General features: G+C 41.1%; 2 protein-coding genes across 2 annotated transcripts; one reads left to right on the top strand and one right to left on the bottom strand.

Annotated features, from left to right (window-relative positions):
• The first annotated feature begins 9,599 nt into the window (after positions 1–9,599).
• rnf26 (ring finger protein 26) lies at positions 9,600–13,066 on the top strand. The gene has a single exon (XM_085243366.1). The coding sequence runs from the start codon at positions 10,085–10,087 to the stop codon at positions 11,447–11,449; it is 1,365 nt and encodes a 454-aa protein (XP_085099492.1). The 5' UTR covers positions 9,600–10,084; the 3' UTR covers positions 11,450–13,066.
• A 7,026-nt stretch (positions 13,067–20,092) lies between these two features.
• c1qtnf5 (C1q and TNF related 5) lies at positions 20,093–26,433 on the bottom strand. The gene is made up of 3 exons (XM_085243365.1): positions 26,191–26,433; positions 23,202–23,446; positions 20,093–23,116 (listed from the first exon to the last, which is right to left on the bottom strand). The coding sequence occupies exons 2-3, from the start codon at positions 23,431–23,433 to the stop codon at positions 22,596–22,598; spliced, it is 753 nt and encodes a 250-aa protein (XP_085099491.1). The 5' UTR covers positions 23,434–23,446; positions 26,191–26,433; the 3' UTR covers positions 20,093–22,595.
• Positions 26,434–27,089: the final 656 nt, after the last annotated feature.

Raw genomic sequence — 27,089 nt, 5'->3', positions numbered from 1 at the left:
AGATAAGGTTTTCGGGAACAATTGACCTCAGAAAAGTCCCTTCCACTGCAGTTTTTCACATTTTGTGAAGACTGCGTTCTGCGTCTTTAACACTTTAAGGTAAAGCACATCACAGATTAAAGATTTTTACGTCACAGTTCAACATCTCTCGCTCTCCGTGTAAGATCCTAATGTTGTGTCAGCTTCGTCTTGTGTTGTGAGAAGCTCAGCACAACATCCTGTCAGACGTGTCTTATTGCCACCACAGAGCAGGAAACAATTGTAATTGTTTGACCAACTATATATGCTTTATAGCATGTTTCTTAATATTTTTTCTGCAACATAAGGATTTTATCAGAGTGTCAAATCTGCTATTATCTACTCAAAGCGATTCTTAAAAAGTAATTACCAGCCAGGGTTCAGGGTTATACATTAATGTAAAGGAGGATGCAAACTGCAGTGTTGATGCTTTCATTTCCTTTAGAGTGAGGCACAATCCTTGTGGTTTGCACTGATAACGGAGAACTAACTGTTCTCAAAGCAGCTATATTGTTTTTCCAGTCAAGGTCATTAAGACTGAATCTTTAAGGCTGCCAACATGGGTGTGCCACAAAGAGTGTGAGTACAGTATAAGAGATAAACATAGAAACATTGGGAAAACCCTTTTTTCCAACAACCTCTTAAAATTCCTTGTGGACAAATTTCAAGAATGTCCCCTCTTCACCCTTTATTTAATACATCCTGGACAGGGCGTTTGGGAATATCAGGGGGCCACTGGGTTTGGGAATGAGGCAAACAGAAGGAGAAAAAAAAAAGCACACCCCTTCCCCCACACATTTCTCAGCACTGAAAAGCCCCGAAAGAGTTTATAAGGTCATTTTTCAGAGTTGCTGGCAGGGGAAAAACCTCCAGCTAGTAACTGTTAGATGATGCTAATTAACCGTTAACACATCTCCAGTTGATTTTTGTGTTAATAAATACGTAAAATTGACAGACGGCGTGTGTTATCGTGTGATTTGTGAGTAATGATTTACAAAGCGGCCATCTGGTGCCCTTTATTTCTAAAAAAATAATTAACCCTCTGTGGTCTTGTTAAAAATGTTTTAAATGCTCAACACAGAAAGTCATAGAGCTATTTTTATTTATTTTTTTAAGATAAAGGGAGACAGAGAGAGTTCGTGTGAAAACAGTGTTAAATGGTTAATATATCAGACAAGCTAAATGCTGAATTACAGTATAATAATGTGACACAGAAACAACACAGAGCTGAGGTTTATGGCAGAATTTTGCAGCAACAAAGATTTTGAGAAAATTATTTTAAGACCTGGGAAAAGATTTAAAAACTTCATGGGACATATTGGGAAGTATTTTAAGTGTTTCTTTTAATTGTCTTTGTGCAAGTTTTATGCCCTGGGCATCACTAAAGTTTATTTAGTTCATGCTTGAAAAAATAGCCCAAATAAGTGCTCAGATGCCTGCCAAGTGGCAAGACTTGAACAATGACTTTGGCGTAACCTCCACAGAAGAAAAGCTTGCCTGGTTTTTACTGTCTTGTGTTTGTTTAAATGTTAAAATGTATAAATCTGTGGTCTTTAGAGATGCTGGCAGGTGAAGTTTGGTCTTGGTAACCTGGCTGTTTTCATATACTAAGGGTGAGTTTAAGGTGACCAGCAACTACCGAGTTCTTTTAGGGTGGAATATTTTCTTACATGTTACTCAGAGCATCTGCTTTGCACCTGCACGTACAGAGAAAGAAAGCTGTGTTATTCAAAAATAAAAAAACAGAATAAAACGTATTTACAAAAATGTCAAAACTACTTCTCCTTCGTAGACATATAAGATGCTTTATCGCTTTATCTTTAAAAGGTAGAAGCAGTTGATCCCCAACTTTATATAATGCTTAATTCTACCCTTGATCCTGGCTTGTGAAGACTCCCTGTTCTCACGCACTGACTTGAGCGTGCCCTTACCATGCACCCCTGTGGGCCATTCCTCAGTGATGGATGATCACTTTTGTACAGAGAGATGTGCTGCTGGGCTAAGACGACCACAGAGGAAGGAAAGAGAGGAAAAAGAGTCACTCTTTCCGAAGGCCACACTCAAGAGCAAGTTGTTTTGGGGGTTGTCTGCCCAACATGAGAGACAACTATTGTCAGTTACTCCAGTGGACGGGAAGGGGGGCTTTTCGGCAGCGGCTGGTATGGCGAGGGGGCTTGGGGAAGGAGTGGGAGAGCAATCTGAATTTCTTCTAAACACCGTCACAACAACAGGGATTGTGACAAAGAGCCACTTTCATAACCACACGGGCCAAGAACTGAGCATTGCTTCACCATGGTGATTATATGTAATGGTGGCATTAATCATAATGAATCCACCCACCGCTGACATGTTTCTTCAGTGTTCAGGCCTGGTGTTTCACATCTTCTGATTCGAAGCGAAGGCACATAAATTCAGTTTGTTGCTTCATAGAGTAATTTGAAATGAAAATGAGGATAAAAGAAGCATCTTACACACTAATCAAAAGATTCAATAGTGTAGTGTTTTACACATTTGCTTAACAAGGTCTACCAAAATCTACCAAAATCAAACATGCAGAGCTACCGGCTGTGGTGACCACAGCTCTGTCAGGGTACAGCTGACAATAGTCTTTCACCAATACTAAACAGCTGATTCACTGCGTAAAGAGAAACAAGCCTATGGACACCCTTTTCATCGTTTCTGTTCTTCTTTGTGTAGTAATCCCATAAAACTGTGATGTAATGCTGGATGCAGCTTTAATCACAAAGAAGATCCCATCACAGAGGTGCACCTTTTAATCACATTTCAGTTACTCAGAAGAAAAAACTCCACACATTGGTTATTTACAGCTTTGGAGAATCCACTGAGTTCTTTGCTCTTCTTTGTTTCTGCTGATGTCAGTCACTTTTCCGTCAGTGCAGAATGTAGTATTTTCCAGTTGAGGTTTAATTTTGGGGCATGTGGTACCCCTCATCTGTCTTAATGTCAGTTAACACCTAATCTGTCCTTTGCTCTGACACAGAAACCTCTCACAGTCGGAGAGCGTTTTTGTGAAGCAGCTACGTTTCGTACATTTTGTACTGCGAGCTTTTTCCTATCAGATCTGGCTGTGTAAGTTGAATGGACTGAAACACTGAAACATTTCAAAAATCTTTTAATCAATTCCTGATACCTACACAGAGAAAGAGTCAGATTAAACAGGATTTCTGTTCTTAGTTGCAGAGGTGTTTAAAAGTATTAGACCATCTGGGTGAGGTAGGAGTGATTTAAAAAAAAACGTATTTGATGCTTGACTCGATGATTAAAGTGATGACTAATAAAAAGTTTTTTTTTTTAAAGACTAGCTGTATGATTTCACGCAGGATCTTAGTGAGTGATGAGTCATGAAGAAGGAAGCTGCTACTGCTGCCTACAAACTGATGGACATCCTGCAGATGTGCAGAAGAGACCCTGAAAAGATGTGACTGAAAGACCGCTGAAGGACCTCTTGGTCATCCCAGTCACGTCTCTGTGAGTCACATAAGAAACATTCCTGCCATCTCTTTTGTCTCACCTTCTTTTGCAGTTTTCCCTCACTGCCTCTTTCGCCCATTGAATGAGCTGCAGAGGCAGCAGGCCTGAGGCAGAGGGTTACAGAGGAATGTGGGGTCCTGCTTTGGGTCTCGACCAGTCTGCACTCCAGTGATTTCTACTGTTTGGAGTTTGTGTTTTCCCAGAGAAGTCTTAAATCCACCGCCTACCCCCTGTGCTCTGTGTAAAACACACACATACACACAAACAGATGTAATCTAAATGTAAATTGATGTGAGTGTAGTGCACTGGCCAGCTGCCAAAGACATCAGTGAATCTCAAAATAAACCACAGAATCTGGGAACATAAAAGTTGAAGTCAAAGCTACAACAGCACATTTCAAAACTGTGGAGAAAGTGATGTAGTTTGCCTCCTAAAATGAACCTCAGTGGATCAGGTCTGTAAAATGCAGAAATCTGAACTTTGGAAATCAATTTAAATCTCATAGTTTAAAACTAAGCACAGGAATCTGAATGAATTGCACAAGGCTATATTTACACCCCAGTATCGTTTTTTTTGTTTTGTTTTTTTAAACCCCAGATGCTCTCCACACAGCTGTTGAAGCATCAGGGAGCAGGATAGCAAAAAGTACCTTAGGGTGGTCGGCTGCTCAACACCAGAGAAAGCTTGTGGTGGACTTCAGGAGGTCCAGGATTAACGCTACTACTCTGTCCATTAGGGGAGATGTGTGGCGATGGTACAGCAGTGAAAATACCTGAGAGTTCACTTGGATGAATCACTACGCAGGAGCAGAAAAAAGGCAGCTTCTGTTGATGTTTTACGACAGTGTGGTCACCAGAGTGATTATGCTGCGGTCTGCTGGGGTAAACTATGTGAACAAGTGTTACAAATTAGTCCATTGTTGGTATAATTAAAAGGATTCTATTTCTCATTCATTCGCATACTAGATGATTCTGCAGTCATAACTTCCATTCAGCAAGTAGCATCTCATCTATTTGATGTAGGTGGGAGGCAGACAGAGGTTGGATTGATGGTTAGCAAACTGCACATCATCCACACATGACTTTTTGTAATTTCACTAAACAAAGAAAAGCTAAACACTTTGGAAGGCATGCTCAAAGCTGGGTGCTAGGTTCTGTTATGCCTTTGACAAACATTGAAATGATGTACTTTGTTTGAAAAAATACAACCATTATCATCATTAATGCTGGGCTGGACCACCTTTTGTTTTGCCTCCAGAACTGCTTTAAGTCTATGTGGCATAGATTCAACGAGTTGCTGGAAACATTGCTCTGAGATTTTGGTCCATATTGACATCATAGCATCACACAGTTGCTCTACATCCATGATAAGGCTCTCTTACTGCAACACATCCCATATCTGCTATATTGGATTGAGATCTGGTGACAAAAAAGGACTTTTAAGCACAGTTAACTCTTTGTCATGTTCAAGAAACCAGTTTGAGATGAGTTCAACTTTTGTGACAAGATGCGTTATCCTGCTGAAAACAGCCATCAGAAGATGCTAGAGTGTGGTGATAACGGGATGAACATGGTCAGCTGTCATGTTTTGCAACTTACTTGGTTGGACTCAAGAGCAGGACTCAGGCAAGACAGTGAGATGTAGAATACGCTTTAGAATAGAATAGAATAGAATAGAATGTCTTTGTTGTCACTATACAGATGTACAATGACACACGGAGCATCTCCTACTCAGTGCAAACATGTGGGGGAGGGGGCAGAGGTGCAGAGAGCCTTAGATCCGCGGGTTACTGAGGTGAGGGTGGGAGGCAGGAGGAGCAGGAGTGGTGATCCAGTGGTTGAGTTTGATCTGTAGTAATAGCAGGTGTTCCTGAAAAGGTGAATGTCAGGGAGTGATCCGGGGTTGGCTAAGTCACTAGAGAAAGGTGGAGAAACAGAATTACACACTTGACTTGGTATCACCAACAACTAGCCTGTTTACCGCTCTAAGAGAGTGATAATCTGGTGGAGTCTGGATGGCTGCACTGGTCCTTAAGTATTGCCGTTGACTGGTGATGAGTAGCCTCCGCCCAGGTAAGGCAGACACGACGGCTGCCTTTCACCCACAGATCAAGGCTTCTTATGACAGTCTGCAACTATACTCTTCCCCGATCTGTTAGTTGTTTTAAACTTTAGCAAGTCGTCTTCCCCTTGTCTACATGTCTGTCCATTCTGTAACAGTTCATTGATGGGTTCATTTGTTTTCAGCTATGGCAGTGACAACCACTCTCACACAGCACACATTTTGTTCAGATTTTCTGAATAAAGCAAAACAGTTTAGTATCTAATAAAGCACACCACTCACCTCCAGTAACAGGAGAGAAAGGTTTGTCCTTCTCCCTTGTCTCCTGACCTCCTTGCTCACAGGAGATCGTCTGAATTGTTGGAGTTTTCTCTTTACTTTCCCTTACAATATAAAACACCTTGAGACAACTGTTGTTCTGCTATCATGTGACTGGCTGATTGGATATTTGCATTAACAAGCTGTTGAACAGGCGTACCTAAAGAAGTGGCTGGCAGTTGTATACATATTTTTTACAGGAGATTCAGAGGTAGGCCGTTCCTCCATTGATTACTTATGTCCTGTCCAACTTTCCCTTCAACTATATACTTTTGTTATGTACCAGTACATGACAAATTAAGACAAATTAGAGCTCTCCTGTCTGTGATACGGTTATATTTATGAAGTCAGCTGGGGGGCGTGGTTCGTGGTGTGGCAGCGGGAGACGCTGACACATCTGAGCTGCATTAGCTCATCATGCCTCCCCTGCTTGTAAGAGTCAACTGGGTCCTGAATGGCGTTGTTGTTGGTGGTGGTGTGTGTTCGGCTGGCAGCTGGAAAGCTGCAGCCGTGAGTGTAAGGAACAAGCAACTATAAATAAAGATGATGAAAAGCGTTGAAGTGTGGTTGAGTCCATTCTTACTGCCACATCAGTATTTTCACTGATTTCTCATTTGTTTTGGCAGTGTAGAATTAACATGATATTCATGATAGTTCACATAGATCTGTGAATAGATGCGTATAGTATCCATATCACCCACACAATGGAGTTAAAGGTTATTCTGTGGGAGTTTCTTTAATGGGTGGAAATGTCCCAGCAGGTGTGAAGCTCCAGATTGGATATCTGTGGATCCTCAAATGTTTGTCTTAGTGTCTCCAGTTCATCCTGTGCAAGCCCCACCCCCATGTCCCTGCATGACCTTTTTATGTCCTTTTTGACATTGTATGTTCATTTTAGCTAAACAGTTCTGAGGAGGCAGCTTACAGCTCTGAGTTGAAGACAAATGGTAGCAAGTGGAGGTTTTTTTCATATAAAAAAGTGGAATCTACAGTGTCTGTTGACTGATGAGAGAAAATGAAGCAACTCTATGTAGTGCACATTAAGAAAACTTATAGAAATTCTACATACGATTCCATATGAAAGCCACCCTTTGTTTCATCTCGTCTTTTAGAGGGGAAGGATTTGGTTAAGGGTCTAAGGGTCTGCTTTCGGACCAGAGGGAAGGTTAGCTACCATAAAAGGAGTAGGTCTAGAAGCTCTCCGCCAGAGACAAAGTAGTGCACAAGACCTTTTATAGCTTCTTGCACTGCCCCGTGTATCCCTGCTGCATCATTAAATGCTTAAACAAATGCTGTTTGTCAGGCGTCCAAAGGCTCAAAGCAGGATTTCCCATGATCATATCAGATAGAGTTTCCCTTTGCGAGGAACAAAGTCCAGCGCTGAATGGCTCAGATGGAGAGGATGAGGCAAAAGGCAAGGAAGGAAACTGTTTTGATATTGTTCAGGACCGCAATTCTTTTTTTGTTTCATTGTCACTGAAGTAGCTGATGTAATGGGAGGATATATCTGTTAATGTAAATGGAATGGCTTGAGGAAAATGTAAGATATGGTGATGAAAGGTCAGAGTACTGAAGAGTGGATTTCCCAGGCAGCTGTAACTGGAACTGACTTTCTTAATCCTTAAATCATTTCCTGACCACAACCCACACCTTCAATGTAAAGTGTGATGCAAAATACTGTAAGGACTTATTTTTGTCCCAAGAAAAGGAAACAGATCTCCACTGCATGACTGTGAATGTTTGTCCCTACAACATTAGAGATACACATATAAAAAAAATGTTTTAAAATATCTGGAACCCCAAAAAACTGAACAAAACAAATTCAAAAATACTTTCAAAAAAACTCTTCTCCTATGTGGCTAGTGTTATCATCAACATGTTCCAATCCCTGCGGCGTCAATTAGTTATGCTTTGTCAAAGCTGCTGGCGTGGCTAATTTAATTAAACACAGGGTTTCATTTGGCCTGTGTGCTGTGACGCACTGCATCATGATATAAGTGAGAGTGATCATCATCTCAGTGCATCATTTGTAAGTAGCAGGGTTGCTGTGCTAACAGGCCTGTCCACGATCTTTTCCATATCTCAACCAAGTTGTTTCAAGGGCTCAAAGGCTGCCAGCAAGTGGAAGTGAAAAACACTCCGGATGGGATTATTGGAATTGATACTTGAGTTTTTGAGACTTCTACATCATCAGTGTGAATATTTGATATAGCAAATAGGATGCAAATTAAAGCTCGTATATACTAATTAACAATTACTCTTTTTTTTTAAAAAAAAAAAGAAAAAAAAGAAAAGCATTTTTCATGTTAAATAAACATTGTTCATGTTTCAGCTGCTTCCTTATGGGTTGCCATAGTGGATCATCTGCCTCCATCTCACAATATCCCTCTCATTCTCCTCCGTCACACCAACCTCTGCCTGTCGTCTTTCACTACTTCCATGAATCTCCATATTCAAAACCCTGTCTAATATATCTATTATCCCTTCTTTGCACATAGCCAAACCATCTCAGCCTTGCCTTTCCAACTCCAGCTCCACCTGAGCTGTCTCTCTGATGTACTCATTTCTAATCCCGTCTATTCTGGTCACTCCCATTCAAAAATCTTAGCATCTTCAGCTCAGCATCGTGTCTCTTTGTTAGTGCCACCATCTCCAAACCATACATCGTAGCAGATCTCACTACCATCTTGTAAACCATCCCTTTCAGTCTTACAGTTATCCTTCTGTCACTCCTCTCCACCAATTCCACTCTGTCTGCACCCTCTCTTCTTCACCTCTCCTGCGTGTTGCCTGTCGCTTTAGATGCTCTAGATTTTAATTCATCTACCTTCGCTACCTCTACTCCTTGCATCTTCACTGCTGCACCTGCTTCCCTCTCATTCACACAGACTTTCATTCTTCTCCTCTTCAGTATATTCCTTCATCTCTGTCTTCCAACAAATCATTTTGATCGTCTAACTCTAAATGTGACTATAAACATGGGCATAACTTTGTGCTGAACACTGGGGGGTGGGGGGGGGGGGTCAAGATCTCTGTCTAAATAAATAAATAAATCTGGGTAAATTCCCAGATGATTAAACATGCAACTATTTTGCTGGTAATAACTGAAATGAGTAAAGAAAACCATCAGCCTTTTTATCCAAGATAATTCAGAAATTTATTGGGGGGGGGGGTATATTGGCTGGGTCTGATTATTTGACTATAAATCACAAGCCTAGAATTATTCTGTATTTAGTAAGATTTGAAACTAGCAGGAAAAACCATAAACTCATTAGGAATGTGCTTCCTGATGCTCCAGGTCATTTTCACAGATGTAGACTATAACTTCATTTTGAAAGCAGAGAAGTTTCTGGACATGAGAGGGAATGTAGATTTAAAGCAGAACATGAGGTTCACTCGTGAGACCTTGAAATGTGTTCATCTTTATATACACTTCACTAATGCTAGAAGTCACATTAACATTCAGTGTCGTAAATTTTGTTTAGTTTAAAAATAATGAAAAAGAGCAACAACAAATAAAAATGATTAAAAAAATAAAAGAGGGTGTGAAAACCCCCAAAAAAGTTAGTTTGATTAAGTCAATTTTATCAAAGTTATGGACAATGCGTAATTTTATTTCTGCATATATTTTTAATATGTTTTGAATGTGCGACTTTTTTTCTAAATCCACTTTTTTCCCGCTTGTAAACACCGGGGACACTGTGCGCATGCTCAGCTTAACGACGCACATACGTAAGCTCACTCGACCAAAACAAATATGGCGGATACAGTAATGATGGTAAAGACTCCAAAACCTTTTGTCTGTTTTTCCCTCGGTTTTTCTTGATTTCGTTTATGGGTTCGGCCGTTTTATAAAGTCGTCGTTGAGCCGGAAAAGTGTTTTTTGGTGGTAGTTTGACCGGACACCCAACAAAACGAAACCTAGAATATAAACGGAAGTGTGTGGACCTTTTTTGAAACTAAACATCCGCCTGTGCAGCGCGTGTTTGCTGTGTTATGTCGTTATTTCAGTGCATGAAAAATGGGGAAAACATGAAAAATAAAGACGTTGAGGTTCAACGACACGAAGAATGGTGTGCTGATTGAGAGGACCAACAATATGTAACTCAAAGCAAAGAAAGGAGAAATGGACTTAACGTGGATACAACCTGAGAGCACCGAGTGGTAAACAGTAATACTTTACAGAAATATTACCATGGGTTTGGTGAACTTTGTCATATCCACTGTAGGAAAATGTCTGGATGCTCTCTGCTTACTACTGGACCTGAACTTTGTCATCGTCCACACCGTGGTGCAGACTCTCCTGGCAGTTATCACCTTCATAACCAGCCTGCCCAGCCTCCTTTATAACTCGGTGCTGGAGCTGGGAAACCTCGTTCTGCTTTGCGCTGTGTCCACCGCGGAGGCGACATCAAACCTAGCTCACAGCACTGTGGCTAATCTGGGGAGCTTGTTGCTGGCTCTGGAGGGGCTCCTGGAGAGCTTGAAGATGGTGGGTTACCTGTCTATGCACGTCCTACTGCGTGGAAAGGAGCACTTGTGTCGAGGGCTGCTGTCAGTGATTGAGGGCTGTGGCATAGCAGTCAGCCTGGTGGTCTATTTTACCAACACAGTGGTAAACTTTGTGCTTATCGCTACCCAGAACGTCTACTTGGCTTTGGTCAGCATGTGGCAGACGGTTTCCACCCCACTGCAGAAGGCGCTGGAGCTCACGTTGACCTGTTTCACCTTTCTGTACAGCAGCCTGGCCGGCACATCAGCTTTGCTATGGACACCCTGCAAGATGGTTTTGGACTTCCTGGTTTCACTGGTGCACATGTTCATTAGCATCTTCATACTGAACATCTACGGCCTCTTGCTCACCATTACTATTGCACTGGCCACCACCGCTTACCTAAACCCGGGACTGTCCCGACAGATTGCTGTGCGCGTTGTAGAATATATAAACTCCTTTTCACTTCTCCGTAGATTATGTTTGGCTCTCAATTGCATCACTTCAGCCTTACTGTGCTTGCCTCACTTTATACGCCGTAACGTGCAGTACCTGCAGAGGATCCTCTATCACATCTACCGACTGGAGAGACGACTTTGGCAGCAGTTGTCTCACCAAAGCAGCCTGATTGGCCTGATGCTCCGACCACATCTTCACAGGCAAAACAATAACAATAACAGCAACAACAGAGCTGGAGGTGACGGTGACCCTGGGGAAGAGAGGCGGGACCCACCAGATGGTAGAGCAGGAGATGGAGCCCACCAGGAGGTGCTCAATCCAGTTTTACCCTCCTCCAGCACAGACAAGCAGCTAAAGAAGAAGTCGCGTTCAGGCGAAGATGGTAAACCTCTGCCAGCTGAGAGTCTGCTGACTCTGCTGAAGGAACAGGAGGAGAGGAAGAAGTGTGTGATTTGTCAGGATTGTGCCAAGACAGTGGTGCTTCTGCCTTGCAGACACCTCTGCTTGTGTAGAGACTGTACACAGATTCTTTTAAGGCAGCCCATCTACCAGCAGAACTGCCCGCTCTGTCGGCAAATGATCCTCAACACCATGGACGTGTATCTATGAGGGACCAGCCAAAGTGGATCAACTGGTGTCTGATACCAAGTAGCCTCACAGCCTATCAGTATCTACATGTATAAGTTTTACCACCACTGAGCTTTACTATATAAGGTTTCTTTTTTGTCTTTTCACTTAAATGGGACTTAAGTGAAAAGACCAGACCAGACTTGTTAAACATACTGGATAGCTCTGGATTATTTGGGAATTGAGAGATTTAATGATAGTAAGAAAACAAAAAGTCACCAGGTTGTCTTCTGGTGTCAGATGCGTGCACACGTTAACAGCACATGTTGTGCCCTGATTCCATACTATACACTAAATGTAAACAACACGTAGTATGTACAAGTTCTCATGGTAAACATTTTCTGTGAGTATGCAAGAAGTCAACATATTTATATGTGCACAATATTTGTGCCATGATGCATCACAAAAGTGATACAGCTGTATACATTTTGAGAGAAAGCCAGAGGTTTTGTTTTTTCAGCTGTAAGCACCTCTTTGTGCATTTTGCATCAAAAATGTAAACACAAGCTTCTTTTTCTCACATGACGCCTTGGAAAATATCAGAATTAGTTCTGTTCTCACTTCTGAGAATATTCCTTAGTTTAGGTGAGGTAGCAGCGTGGGTACGCCTTGCTTGCTTAATTCTACGCATTATTTTCCACTCCGTTCCTTCAGGCATCATATAAACTTTATACCCAAGGAGCTAGAAGTGTAAAAAAATCAATTTTCAGAATGATCTCTGTTCAGGGATGCAATGCTTACAATGCTTTAAATATCAGTCACGTGTGCAACTGTGTGTGTGTGTGTGTTTGAGCTTTGCTTTAATTTTTGCCTTCCCAGTGTAAATCCATACTCAAATCCTAGAGTTAGTCTTGAGTTTGGGGGCAAGTCTCTAATTTAAGAGTAAGCTGTGTCTGTTGCTGTTTGCCACAGGGACGCACTGATTAATCAGCCACGCATCAGCTGTTTGCCAGTGTTAACCTTGTTGATTGCCTGCTACCCATTTAAGATGATAACTACAGTGGCCCTGCGAGGTCAAACGGACTGCAACTAAAGAAACATCAGCAAATAGAGAAAGAAAAGACTGCAAAAATACAACAAAAATAGAAAAAAACATTGCCAAAGCTAAAAAAATTTAAGTTTTTAGTTTCTGGGGAAACAACTATTTGATGCAGCAGCTGTGGAAGTTACAGAAACCAAAACGTGAAGGATTGTACTGAGACACACTCGACAGAAGCAAAAGATTCATTATCGTTGTAAAGGAGAAGCAATGCAAGGCAGTACATATTGTTTTAATCACACAATTCATACAGTACTGTAGATGTATGTTTGCTGTTAGCTGTTTACTGTTAGCTTGTCACTTCCACAGCTGTCCTGTCACGTTATTGTCTTCCCAAAAACACTTTAGTTTTCTTTGGTGTTTTTTTTTCCCCTTTAGTTTTTCCTTTAACAGTGTTGTTTCAGTTTCTGCTGTGTTTTGCGTGCTTTTACAGAATTTTTCAGTTTACTGGTGGGTTTCTTTTAAGATGCATTCATTTGACCACTCAGAGTTCTTAGGTTTGGTCAACTGAATGCTCAAGAGGTCTAGTATATTCTTAAAATTGTTTGTTTGTTTTAAGTTTCCCTGGCACAAATGGAGTATTAAATTAAAGTAAAATCGGTCCAAATTTCACCTTCAGTGCATCTCTCGTGTTCCAGTGTCGCTACATTGAGCCTCAAAAAAAAGCTTTTCTACCACTCATGTCTTAAATTGTTGTGATTTCAGTGGGCCAAGCTGTGAAGGAAGGAAGCTAACACTGTGCTTTTACTTTATTAGTGAACACATAATTCCACATGCTGTACGCATGAATGTTGTATGTATAAATGCAGCTTTCACCCTTTAGACCAGATTCTGTGAACCACTTCACCATTTTGTCTTTCCAGTCAGGCTTGATTCCATTTATTGTATCTTATTTCTTCCAGCTGATAGGGTCTTTCCTGTCCTCTGCCAGAGGTGAGTTACAGTCACAACTGACAAGTAATCCATAAATGGTTTTCCCTTTCTTTTGACATTGCTGTAAAACTGATTTCTGTGGTATAAAAGGACCATAAACAAATAAGGATTTTGCAATTTAATTTGCGGTTGTTTCTCCCTTTTTTTCTGTTTCATTTAAAATATTAAAATTGATTTATGTTAAAAGTTTACAGGACGATATTTTGTCACCAGTTATTGCGTTGTTATTGATGGTGGGTGGTGTAGAGTCAGATATGGAGAAGTTGTGTAATGGAAAATACTGATGATGTCATGTTTTCTACTGCAGGTGAAAGCGGTCTCGGTGTCAATTTGGAAGATTATTCATGATTCTAGAGCCTGTAGTCAGAATAGACCGCTCTCAGGTATTTCTAAAGCACCAATGGCAGTCCTAACTAAAGATTTCAGTGGGTAGAAACACATGCTGATTGCTGAATGTATGAACTGTGTGAGCAGTGAAGGACTGAGTTAACGACATGAATGTGTGTTATGTTTTTTAAATTGCCATGTGACTGTCTTGTGTTTGTAATAAAATAACAATCCCTGAAACTGAAGCTCTTCATCCAAGTGAATGTTTTTGTACGATTTTACCTGCAGAGGATTTTATTAAACAACCCATTAATTCATTAATCTATAGCATCGAACACCAAAAAGAAGTTTTAAGACCATCTTAAAATGCTTTGTCCAAACAGCTGTGCAAAGATGTGCGGTTTCATAGAAAACTGATTATTAAGTACACCAGTTCAGCTCCTCATTAATGCAAATATCTATAGACAACCACATGGCTGCAGCTCAGTGCATTTAGGCATCTTGACAACCATGTTCAAAACGAGCAACAGAATGGAGGAAAAGGTCATTTTAGGTGACCCTGATCAGCCGGTCTTAGGTTTTTCCATACAACCATCTCTAGGATTTACAGAAAATGGTCTGAAAAAGGGAAAATTATCCAGTGAACTGCAGTTTCTCGGGGTGAAAATGTCTTGTTGAAATCAGGTTGAAGTAGAATGGTCAGACCCTTTTGAACTGATAGGAAGGCATCCTGTGAAAGGTGTGTAGTATCCTTTGGAGCATCTCTGAATGCACAACATGTCAAGGCAGATGAGCAACAGCAGCAGAGGACCACACTGGGTGCCACTCCTGTCAGCTAAGAACAGGAAACTGAGGCTATAACAGAAGATTGAAAAACATTGCCTGATCTGATCAGTCGTGCAAGATATATCTTGATACCTGAAGTATTGTTCATTAGGCTTTTTTATTCCATAGTCGTTGAAAGAACAAATAGGTAAGATAAATAATAGAAGATGAGATTTGCTTTTAAATTTACAAATGTGAAACAGACAACTTGCTCTGACGTCGATCTTAATACATTTCTTTTTACATAAGGCACAAAATCTGCCAGCTGTACAAAGTGAACTGCAGAGGATGCAACTCTGGACAGTTGATGACATCGGTCATTTCAGGACTGAGGCTCTAAAATAGGCTAAATCTCCCTTCAGGTGAATTTTGAGGGAAGATCCAGTCTCAGGAAGGAGGGTACCACCTCTAGTTGAATGCCTCATGCTGTTTCTGTAAACATGTTTCCAAGTGAGCACAGATGCAAAAAGTATATTAAAACTAAAAAGAAAATAAATATTGCGAATGAACATCCTGTGTTCTTCCATGTTTTAGTACTGTGACCATGAAGTTGGTCAAAACTGGCTGACGAAAATGTGACAGGCTAGAAAAGCTTGACGGTTACTGTTATTTCCTGCAAGAAAAAAATAATTCACGTCTGTTGTGACACATCAGACACAAAGGGCGGTTTGGGGAAATGAGTGTAGCTGTGATTCAGGTGCAGCACATGAGAGGAAACAGCCACACTCAGGAAAGGCGTTTAAAAAAAATAAAATAAAACATGTCGTAAAAGAATAACCACAGGTGCAAATAATAAAAGTATCGATGACTGAGTCACACGCAGCACTGAGAGTCGCAGTGTTGTTCACTGTGGCTGTCATTAAATAGCACAGCCAGCAGTACTGTTAATACCCACACCTGTACTTCTCTCGCTATATGAAAATTCTATTCAATTTTATTTATATTGCGCCAAATCACAACAACAGTTGCCTCGAGGCACTTTATTTATAAGGTAAAGACCCTATAACAATACTGGAAAACAGAGAAAACCAAAACAATCATATTAGCCCGTTAAGCAAGCACTTTGACGAGAGTGAGAAGGAAAAACTCCCTTTTAACAGGAAGGGTATGTATAAAGTAATACAGACTTGTTACACATTTATTTTACTTATGGTAGCAAAGATGATGCAACAGTTCAGAGATAGTTTAGCTTTCACGTCTTTTGATTCTGAAGATAAAGGAGCTGCTTTGTGAATGAGGGTGCGTGTCTGGAGCTTGCAGAAAGGCTGCAGGATTAAGGGGGGAAAGGGGTCCTAATGGCCAGCTGGGAATACTACTATAATCCTACTACAATTCATCAGAGCCTTGTGGCTTACAGCTTCAGAGGCTTCATTCTCATTCCCAATGTTCCCTCTAAAAATATCTCCATATTAAACATCTGCTCAGATTTTTAAAGTCCACCTTGACCTCCATAAATATAATTCTAATGTTTCTTTTTGCACTTAAACTATGTTGCTGTTAAATCATGGCTCTGGCTCAGCTGGAGACAATAAGACTTATTATTTAAATGACAGAGAGGTGAGGTTGCTACCTGACCCCCAACCTCAACAGACTGTAAGACACCAAAAGCAAATCCGGGTGCTATTTGTTGTCTCCTGACCTGTGAGCCCAGCCTCAGCAGTGTTTATGTTTGTTGCAAATGAGGGTGGTGTTAACAGAGGAGAGGAAGTTTGATGTCAGGAGAGGAGCAAGAAGAAGTAAACCGAGGCGAGCAAAATGCTCCGGGGATCTGACCTCTTCCTTCTGACCCCGGTGGTCTTGCAGTGTGGGAAAATCTCAAACTCCAGCACGCTCATCTTTGACTCATTCAGGCTCTACTTCTTCTGATTTTAAGCACCATCTAGGTAAAGGTTTAGAGCCACTGTGGCAGAGACAAGGAAGAAATGGGCAGCTCATTAGCCTCAGCCTCAATCCTAACCCTCACTCTACTGTAATTAAGAGATTTGTTGTAATGAATCCAACTAATCCCGATAGCCTTTAATAAACAGAGTTTGTGATGTATGGGCAGCTCAGAGGCTGAAGCTGGTAACCACTGAAGGAGGAAGCTGGATGGTAGCAGATCCAGCAGTTTTGTTGATACTTCGTGGTACTGTGATACCTTGAGCTTTAAACCAAAGAGAAGCACTTGCTACTTTTTGCTATGGCTGAAAGACTACTGAAAACAAAAATAGGCAGTGATGCTGATTTAAATGTAGTTCTTATAAGAAATATTCAGACCATGGTTTGTAACACTGACTCTGTGAATGTAATGCAGCTTCTATTTTTAAAAAACACTAATCAACAGAAAATGGGCCATAATGTCAGCGTGAAGAAAAGTACAAGTGTTTGTACAAGTCCCTTTGACGGGACACACCCAAATCGTTTGTTATTTCTATGCCCATTGAAACTTTCTGGTCAAGAGGGACATAAAAGATCTGATTACAGTACTGTACAAAAGTCTTGAGACACTCCTTATTTCTTAACATGTTGCTGGGGAAAGGGAAAACAGATGTAGTGATTTATTGAAACAGTATGTGAGACTGAGCAGACTGGTGTGATTGTCTTCATTATTCAACACAGCCTGAACTCTCTTAGACAGTTTTTTTTTTTTGTAATTTATATACGTAGTCTTCAGGAGTAGTTCTCCATGCTTCTTAAAGGACATTCAAAGCTCTTCTTTGGATGTTGGCTGTGTTTTGTTCTGTTATCTGTCAAGATGATCCCACACTGTGTCAATAATTTTGAAGTTCAGCTCTGGGGAGGCCAATCCATGGATGACTGTGCTCCACTGTGTGTGTTTCACTGCACTAGCAGTGTGTTTGGGATCATTGTTTTGTTCAAGTGTGAAACCATTGACAGTCAAATGGTTTTGCATGGAGAGTCACAATCTCACAGACATTTCCACGAATGATGTCCAAACCACGACAGAGCCTCCAGTGTGGCTACAGATGGCTGGAGACACTCACTGTTGTACCTCTCTCCTCAGCTCCTCTGCACATAGTAATGACACTTTGAACCAAAACTTTCAAATTTGGAAAGTTTCATCACTCCATCAGACCCGTTGCTACTGATTTTTCAGTCCAGTTCTTGTGTAACATAGCATGACAAGACCTTTTCTGCCTGTTTCCCTTTCTTAAGAATCGCTTCTTGACAACTATCCTTCCACTGAGACCGTTTCTGATGAGGCTTCATCGAGCAGATAGTAGATCAAACAAAGGGTCAAATACAGCTCTCAGATCCTGTGTCAGGTCTTTGCTGGATTTAGTTCCCATTTCTTGAGGGCATGACTTTCAGATACTATTCGTGATTAAAGATACAATTTAAAACTGGTTGTTTGCTAAGTTTTCTGTATTGTGTAGACACAACAATGGTTCACTCCTACAGTTACAGTTGAAAATCTCTACAACACGATTTAAATTCTAAATTTCTTTACAAGGTAGACAGACTGCACCATGACAGGAAGCATGACAGGAGACTTTTGAGAAGCACCAGTGCAATTTAAACTCATAAATTGCATCCTAATTTCCTTCGGGATTAATAAAGTATTCTGATTCTGATTCTGATTAAACTCCTGGATGTTATCAGGTGAAAATATGAAGTTCTCCTGGCGGTTGAATCATCATTCAGCCTACATGCTGACATGCAGCCAGTTCAAAACTCCATTTAGTACTCACACATTTTCACAGTGAGTCCTAATGTTACACTAGCTTTCATACATTCATAATGAACAGAGAAGAGCACAGAGTGAATCGCGAGGTTCACGTATTGATCTGTCTAAAGTACGTCTGAGCTGCTTCACAGATGTGGGTTTGTTTTATGATAACAGTTACTCTAATATAGATCCCATCTATCAATATAGATACATTTGTATGCATGCATGCAAGTGTTTTTGTCTTAAATAATCTGATGTTTACAATTTTAAAATATTTCATTGTTTCTAATTGTGTTTTTGTGTTTCAGGAGCAGGAAATAAAGTATCTTGTTTCTCTTGTCTAGCTTGTCAAGTGTGCATTCTGTTAAAATGAGAAGAAATGTTTAGTAACTAAGGGAGTCCCTTTGTGACATGATGGAGAGTAGCTACTGGGTCACAAACTGAACTAATAAAATGTTCATTCCTGTGCAGCGTGGGTCTATTTTAACATCAGCAGCTTCTATTGAACGCATCATAAAGGCACCTCAGGAGTGTCAATACTGCTGGCTGAAATCATGAGTCCTGCCCAGACACTGTGAAGTAACAACACTATGAAGTTTGCAGGCAGTGGTGCTGAATAGCGGTGCAACACTGCCCCCTGCTGGATGAAGTGTTTCCATCAGCTCTAGACAAAATATGCAGCTTTGAGCAAAAGAATGGCAGGGCTATAAATACACACGGGGGTAATCAGGGGAATAGGAAACAAGAGGGTAAGAAGACAAAACTGAAAGTGTAGCATAATATAATCTAAAATCATGTTACTAGTTTCTTCTTTTTCTTCTTCTTCTTTTTTCAGCTGCTCTCTTTAGGGGTTGCCACAGCAGATGCAACATCCTCTTCTGTCCTTTTCTTTTCCTCCTGCCAAGTAGCTCCATCTTCAACATCCTTTGTCCAATACATCTGGTATCTCTTTTTTCCACATGTCCAAACCGTCTCAGTCTTGCCTCTCTAATTGTCTCCAAATTGTTACACTTGAGCTGTCCCTGCACTCTGTGTGTTGTGGTCACATCTTCAGCTCTGCCACCTCCTTCTCAGCCTCCTGTCTTTTTGTTAGTGCCACCGTCTCCAAATCATGCACCATCTTGTAAACCTTCTCTTTTACTCTTGCTGCTATTTCTCTGTTACAAATTACTTGTGACTCTAGTCTCCACCTGCTCCATCCTGCCTGCACTCTCTTCTTTACCTCTCCTGTGCTCTGTCATTGCTTTGAATGGTTGAAACCAGGTATTTAAACTCATCCACCTTCCCTACCTCTACTCTTCTTTGCTTTTACACCTCCCTCCTACAAGTGTATTCAGTCCTGCTTCTACTGACGAGGAACAGTAAATCATGACCTTACTTCAATGAACAAATAAAATCAGACAAAAATTAATTTCAGATCTTTTCTTTCTTCTTGGGTGCTTTGATTTGTAGCTTCTTTATCTGCAGCTACATCTTAATCCAAATGTCAGACTCTCATCTTCTTTTTCTGAAGTGCCCAGTCTGTATTTTAGTGAGTGATGTCACTGTCTGCTTTACCCTCAATTCTAAGCCTCAACATAGCGATGAAGGCTGTGAACTAATGGAAATAACTGACGTACGCCAAGGGAAAACTTATTAACTCATTGCATCCTTCTCCCTCCCCGAGCGGGAATAGTTAGAAGGACCCATCTGGAGCTTAATATTGTATAGGGGTTTGACAGAGAAATAAGAGAATAGCATTTCATCATGTCTGAGTGTATCTAACAAGGCTTTCTCGAGCTCTGGTCTTGTCGGAGTTTATTCGAGAAAATAAACAGTTCAGCCCCAGATCTCAAGAAACAGAGGGAGCGGCTCATCTGAGTAAACCATGAGATTAATTCACACCCACGATTATTGTTGGGAGGAGAGAGAGATGCTGACTAACATCAACCAGCTCGTAGTGTATCTGTCAGGGTACTTAGAGCGTTTGGTGAACTCATTAGGCAGAGGTACCTAGCATGAATCCAGTGGAAAATGAATATTTTCCAGCCTTTTTCATTTGGGTATTTACTTTAGCAGTTTTCTGCCTTTGGGAATTAAAGCAAAGGACTTGGGCATTATTCATAGAAATGCCATGTGAAAGCACTTTATGCAACTTTACACTAGAGAAACACTACATTTTGACTTCAGTACATTTGGTTTTTACTTTTCAGATTAAGATGTTACATTAAATGCATTAAATTTAAATATACAGTCGTGTGAAAAAAAGTGTTTGCCCCCTCCTGATTTCCTTTTTTTGTATGTTTGTCACCCTTAAATGTATCAGATCATCAAACACATTTAAATATTAGACAAAGACAACACAAGTAAACCCAAAATGTAGTTTCTAAATGAAGTGGTATGTATCGCATCTTTGGAAAGTTATGTTCAATTTCTATAGCCACATCCTGCCACACCTGCCACACCTTTTCTTAAACAAGAAATTGCTTAAATAGGACCTGCCTGACGAAATGAAGTAGACTTCAAGATTCTCAAAAGCCAGACGCCATGCTGTGATTCAAGGAAATTTGCAAACAAATGAGAAACAAAGTAACTGCGATCTCTCAGTCTGAAAGGGTTGTAAAGTCATTTTTAAAGCTGTGAGACTCCAGCAAACCACAGTCAGAGCCTCCCAGGAGTGGCAGGCCGACCAAAATTACACTGAGAGCACAGCAACGACTCATCCAAGAGGTCACAAAAGACCCCAGATCAACATTTGAAGGATTGCATGCCTCACTTGCCTCAGTTATAGTCAGTGTTCATGACTCCACTATGAGAAAGAGACTGGGCAGATTTCCAACGCTGAAGGAAGATAAAGGCTCGTCTCAGTTTTGCTAGAAAACATCTTGATTATCCCTTCAGATGTTTGGGAAAATACTCTGTGGAAGACAAAATTGTAACTTTTTGGAAGGTTTGTGTCCCATTACATCTAGTATAAAACGAACATCATACCAACAGTAAAATATGGTGGTGTCAGTGTGATGTTCTGCAGCTGTTTTGCTGCCTCAGGACCTGGAAGACTTGCTGTGGTAAATGCAACCATAAATTCTGCTGTCTACCAAAACACCCTGATGAAGAGTGTCCAGCTGTCTGTTCCTGACCTCAAACTGAAGCGCACTTGAGTTCTGCAGCAGGACATTGATTCAAAACACACCAGCAAGTTCACCTCTGAATGGCTTATGAAAATCAAAATGAAAACTTTGACTTGTGGCCTAGTCAAAGTCCTGACCTGAATCCAACTGAGAAGCTGTGGCATGACCTTAAAAATGCAGTTAATGCTCGAAAACCCTCTAAAGTGGCAAAGACGAGTGGCCCAAAATGCACAGTGCTGAAAAACACTCACTGCCAGCTATGACAAATGCTTGATTGCAGTTGTTGCTGCTAAGAGTGGCCCAACCAGTCATTAGGTTTAGGGGGCAATCACTTTTTCACGCAGGGCCATGATGGTCTGAATTTTTCCCCCTCTTTATAATAAACATCTTCATTTTCAAACAGCATTTTGTGTTTACTTGTGTTAAGAATACTAAACCCAAAAAACTTTTATTTTGTATTTTTGACCTTCTTGAAACATCTCACAACCTCATACATTTATTTGCAACTATTAATGAGGGAATAGACTGTATATAAAGTAGTTAAAACAGGTTCCAGATTTTCCATTCATTTATAATTATTACTAGCCCTATTATCTTACACTAGATTACATCCACAGCAGAACGAGGGCTTTTAACACATTTATAAGAGTATATTTTTCAAATCATTCTCATGCATTGCTTTTTTTAAATAGCAGTATCAGGGGTAGTTTTACTGTTTTCCATTTGCACTTTGTCTTCAGTGAAGTATTTGAGTTCTTTTCCCTCTTAAAATCAGGCAGGGATGTTATCAGAAAGAGTCTCGCCTTTCCTGTTTGGAGTTAACTGTGCAGCTCCAGCCTAATGCCTGATCCACTTTCATTCATGGCCAGAGACATACTTCAGTCTAGTGTGTTTTCAAAAGTCTAAAAATGTATTAATGTCTCGCGTTAGAGCTGTAGACACTAAAACAAAATGCAATAGAACAGTGGCATAAAGGCTGTTTGAGAATTTGTGGCCTGACATCTGTTAGAAGAATTAACTGTCAGCAGTTTAAAAGCTGAAAGTGCAGAACAGACACAGAGTAAACTGTACCGTTCATTGTGTGCGCCTCAGTACACCATGTGCTATTCGGGTTACATTGCCTGGTGTGTTCTTTATTTATTACACAAATACAGCTGTATCGTGTCACGGATGATTCACTTGTCTGTCCAGAATGTCTCAGTAAGGAAATAAAAGCGGCACATGTCAGGCAAACACAGCAGAGTTTTTCCAGTCCGAGTACACCAAGAAGCCGGTGAAGCTGCTGTCTGTCTTGGTGCTGGAGTAAAATCCATTGTACTCTGAGAGAGCCATCTGCACCCACACCTGATCGCCGGGGATGAGGTGAAGCAGGGAGCCGCCTGAAAGAGATGCTGGTTTAGGCCAGTTGCCATAAAACTGAAAATAAGAAGCCACAGCGTGTCCGTTCTTCATCAGGTCGAACTGCAGGCTGGCGCGGTACACCGTGGCGTGGACGGCAAAGTAGTAGACTCCAGGGACTTTGCAGGTGAAGCGTCCCGTCTCTGAGTTGTAGTCGCCTTGTTCATTGATCAGGATGGTGTCAAAGCGGACTGCGTCGCCCACATTCAGGGGCGAGGTTTGGCCCTGAGAGAGTTTGACACTGAAGGCGGATTTAGGAGCCACTGCACACTCGCCCGGCTGCCCCCTTTCCCCCTTTTCTCCAGGGTCACCCCTGTCTCCAGTCAGGCCTCGCATTCCTGTCTCACCTGGAGAGGAGGAGGAGGTGCACAAATATGAGAATCCTGCACCGATTTATCACATGCTCACAAACAAATCCATATAAGTACGTACCTGGGGCCCCTCTCTCCCCTCTCTCCCCCTTTTCCCCAGGAGCAGCATCCCTCCCATCCCTCCCATCTCTCCCTGGCTGACCAGGACTGCCATGAACCCCAGGAGAGCCTGGGATACCAGGGTGGCCAGTACACAGACTGGGGGGGATCTTATTGTCCTCTAACTGGTTGGAAAGATGGACTTGTAGGACGAGGAGGGAGGGGAACAGGGACAAGAGTCTGAGTGAGGTCATTGCAGTCTCAAGGCTGAGAGAAAACGAGAAATGGAAAAAAAACAGATGAACAAGCACAAACAGATCTGTGCACGAGCAACACTGCATTACAGACAATGGGAAATATTGACCTGACTAAACAAAAGAAAACCACAACTCCCACTAAAATAAAACAAAACATTATGAAAATAACAGAGGGATGAAGAGCGCATGTAATTTCTGGAAACTGCAGCATACATAAACACCAAATGGGTGATTTACACACGATTTATGCCCTTACAGTAAAAATGTATTAGTTTTTTCGTCAGACAGGCTCTGACAGAGACTTACAGAAATATGTCAAGTAGATTCAAACAGTCTCATCCTCTACGGAGTGGAAGCTCTCGTTTAAAACTCAACCTAACTGATTGATTGACAGTTTTATATCAGTCACAAAACTCAAATAACAACAAAACAAATTGTAAACAGAGTAAAAGTAAAAGACATCAGGTTTCCATGAATATCTCTATAGAACACGTAATTTACATGCTCCAAACTTATTTCACCCTATCTTCTTCAATAACAATATAATGTAATGACCTTGAATATTATAAACAATAATGCAAAACAGAGGCTTTTGTTAAAAAGTATAATATTTTGCCACTCACCACCTCACAGTTTGATTTATGGACAACATGTCAGCGTCTTAGATTTAGAGTAAAGATGGTGAGGGCTTCACTGAATTCGTTTCGGGCAGCGCTCCAATCATAAAAATAATCCCTTTGGGATTTGTTGGACCTGATTATCAAACAAACTAAATATCATGTTTGATCAGAAAGTACATTTTTTTTGTTCCCATATGTACGACAGAAAACAAAGTCACAGCTGTATAACAAAATATTAAAACACTTAATTGAGCATGTTTATGTATACGGTGCAAAAAAGCCACATGAGCATGCAGGGTGCAGGGAGGTTAGACCCGACCAGAGGGAAGTCATTTTAACTCTTTGCATTTACATAACAGCCTAGTTTACAGATTTACAGCAACGGTCATTTCTAAACAGGTCGTTTGTATGACACAGGCTGCGATATGATGGGCATCATAGACAATTTCCAGCTCAGGAGGTGGAAAAAAACATCTTCAACTACTCGTTTAGCAAAGATTAGTGAGCTCTACAAATCAAAACATTAATATTCTAAACAGATGTTTCATATAAAAGTTTGTTGACATGCTGAATACCAGCTGGCCTACTCAGAAACAACTTACAGTCACACCTAACACTCAAATTCTCTCTTTCTCTCCCTCTGCTTCCTGCCCGTCCCTGAACACAAGCGGCCTCGGCCCTCAGACGACTCTGTCCAGACACTCAGGTTATCAAAGTGCTAATCTCTGCTAACTACTCTGTATAAAGTGTGGAATGTTTTTAAAATATATATATTTGTCCTGCAGCACTTCAAAGGCTTTATCTTTCTTTTCCTGCCAGGTTTTCTCTCATCCAGGATCCAATCAAAGAAGAAGAGGAGATAAAAAGCTGCACTGTTGGATCCTCTGCCTGAGAGCAGGAGGAGGAGGAAAGCTAACAGCTGTCTGAAAGCAGGTTTAGTAATGAAAACCTGCAGTTTGCGGTGTGTGACAATAATGAGAAAAGTCGGGTCTTGTTGGTCTCCTAATGGGAAGTTACCTTCACAACAGCTGCAGGAACAGAGAGAAGAGGGCAGAAAGAAGGACGAGGGGGGATAAAAGCAGAAAGTCAAGAGAGAGAAACTGTAAAAAAAATAATAATAATAAAAGGAGGAGGAGGAGGGATACTGAGTTACATGAGTTACATTTCTGCATTCTTGGCAGAAATAGAGAGCAGACATGAGAACAAATACTGGAGAGTCTGAGCAGATGTCTGCAGCCACTCCTCAGTAGCCCTCAGATGATTAGAAACATTTATGGTTTCAATAAAAGCACGAAAAACTCAATCTGCTGTTTATAGGCCACTAATATGTGAACCACAAGGTTCACTGGAGAGGATCGCTCAGTCCTCTGACTTACCATCTTTTCCTTTTTTCATGCAGACACTATCCAAAGCAGCACTGTAATCGCTTTGTTTTTGTACTTTTTAAAATCCAATCAGCATTTTTTTCCATCCAATCCACTTCACTGCTCTGAAGCTCTGATGGAAACTTAAGTTTTGCTACCTGGGTGGTTCAGATGAACATTTCAGAGCAGTTTAATGGTTTTATTGCAGCACCACAGCCATTCGGTAAAAAGTCTGGCACGTTGCCTTCAGGCCAGCTGGAGTTTGATGATGTTATCCACATTTACTGTAACTCAGTATCAGGCTGTTAAAGGCAAAGCTGCCTGCTTTATTATGACTCTCTCGTAGTGGGAAGTACTGTAACTAGGTAGAGACAGTAGACACAAATTCTAGTTATTTAATTTATACTCATTCAGCATGTTGCCATTGTTATTGTCATAGTTTTATTTTTACTGTACTACAGTGTCAGACAGCTCCAGATTCAGTCTGTAATGATTTAAATAAAGCTGAGGCATAAAGAAAACCTCCTTTCTGTGATAATAATCCAGTACTGTAAACACAGCAACATAAAAACTGTGTTATATTCTACTGTGTAGCAGCTGTGTACTTCTTCTTTTGATACTTGAGCATTTTTACTGCGTAATTCTCTCTCATAGTTGTAGCTGCGCAGTACATGACGCAATATGTGGAGAAAAAGAGCTTTTTGCTGTGAAATGAAAGCACTGATAAGCAGCTTTCATTGTTTAATTGTAGGAAAGATTCAAAACTTTACCAGATGATGCGCTGAAGTCTTGAAGTTCTGCTGCTTCTGATGATGATGATGATGACGACGACGGTGTTGTTCGTATATGTGTGACCAGTGAAAGCTGTTCCTCCTGGTCAGAGAGTCCTGCTGGGAAAAACTGAAAGGAAATGGTAATGAAGCCCAATTAGAAACTGCGGTGGGTGGGTGTGTGTGTGTGTGAGAGGAGGAGCCGTGGGTGGAGGAGACATGCAGAGGAAAATATGTGATGTTAGTCCAGCACAAATAAGAGAAAAATGGAGCTGAAAAACAAGTGACAAAACCAGCGTGAGGGGAGTGATGAACGGAGGAGTGTTTAGGATGTTGCATAACAGTGTTGGGGGAAACTCTCCAAGGCAAAACCACAGAAAGTTCAGAGGGGCTGCAGTCAAAAGAAGCAAATGTCCCCAGAATGCATTGCTGCAGCTGAACCTAAGCTGTCCTCAAGCTTCGTTATACAAAAACGCTGCTGCCTACAAAGACAGAGCCTCAAAGAAAGGCAAACACGGACGTGTAATGTGATGCAAGGAAGTCAGATGGGCACGCACACATACACGGATTTTCGTCTCCCTCCTCTGTGATTATCTGCTTCCAAGGTGAAGTAATTTTCTCCATCCAGATAGCATCTTCTAATATCAGGCCTCCACTCAAGCAAGACTCTGACAGTAATCCTCTTTTCCCATGTAATCCTTTGCTGGTAGCGTTTAGTTGATAAGGGAAGAGGTCTTAATATGCTTTTGGCAAAAGGAGGCGGAATTTGAGCTGGTTACTTTTTGCAGCTTCCAGAGGGGTAAAAACAACATGTTTCACGGTTTTCATGCAGCACTGACCCCGAAAGGACTCAGCCTGTGCCAGAACTGGACATGGTAGAGTTTGAGACCACAGCACTC

Source organism: Mchenga conophoros, linkage group LG14 (assembly GCF_057382185.1).
Source record: "Mchenga conophoros isolate Kocher_MC1m ecotype Shallow Benthic linkage group LG14, M_conophoros_male_GT1.1, whole genome shotgun sequence".
NCBI classification, from domain to species: Eukaryota; Metazoa; Chordata; class Actinopteri; order Cichliformes; family Cichlidae; genus Mchenga; species Mchenga conophoros.
Note: the sequence above shows the minus strand (reverse complement) of the source record. Positions and strands in the feature narration are given on the sequence as shown.

What these genes read in the sequence shown, in the direction of transcription:
- rnf26 (XM_085243366.1), top strand. Translation starts at nt 10,085, where the DNA reads ATGGGTTTGGTGAACTTTGTCATATCCACTGTAGGAAAATGTCTGGAT.
- c1qtnf5 (XM_085243365.1), bottom strand. Translation starts at nt 23,433, where the DNA reads ATGACCTCACTCAGACTCTTGTCCCTGTTCCCCTCCCTCCTCGTCCTA. An exon ending in AGGGGAGAGAGGGGCCCCAG is followed by an intron (nt 23,117 to 23,201) that starts GTACGTACTTAT and finishes CCTCCTCTCCAG; the next exon opens with GTGAGACAGGAATGCGAGGC.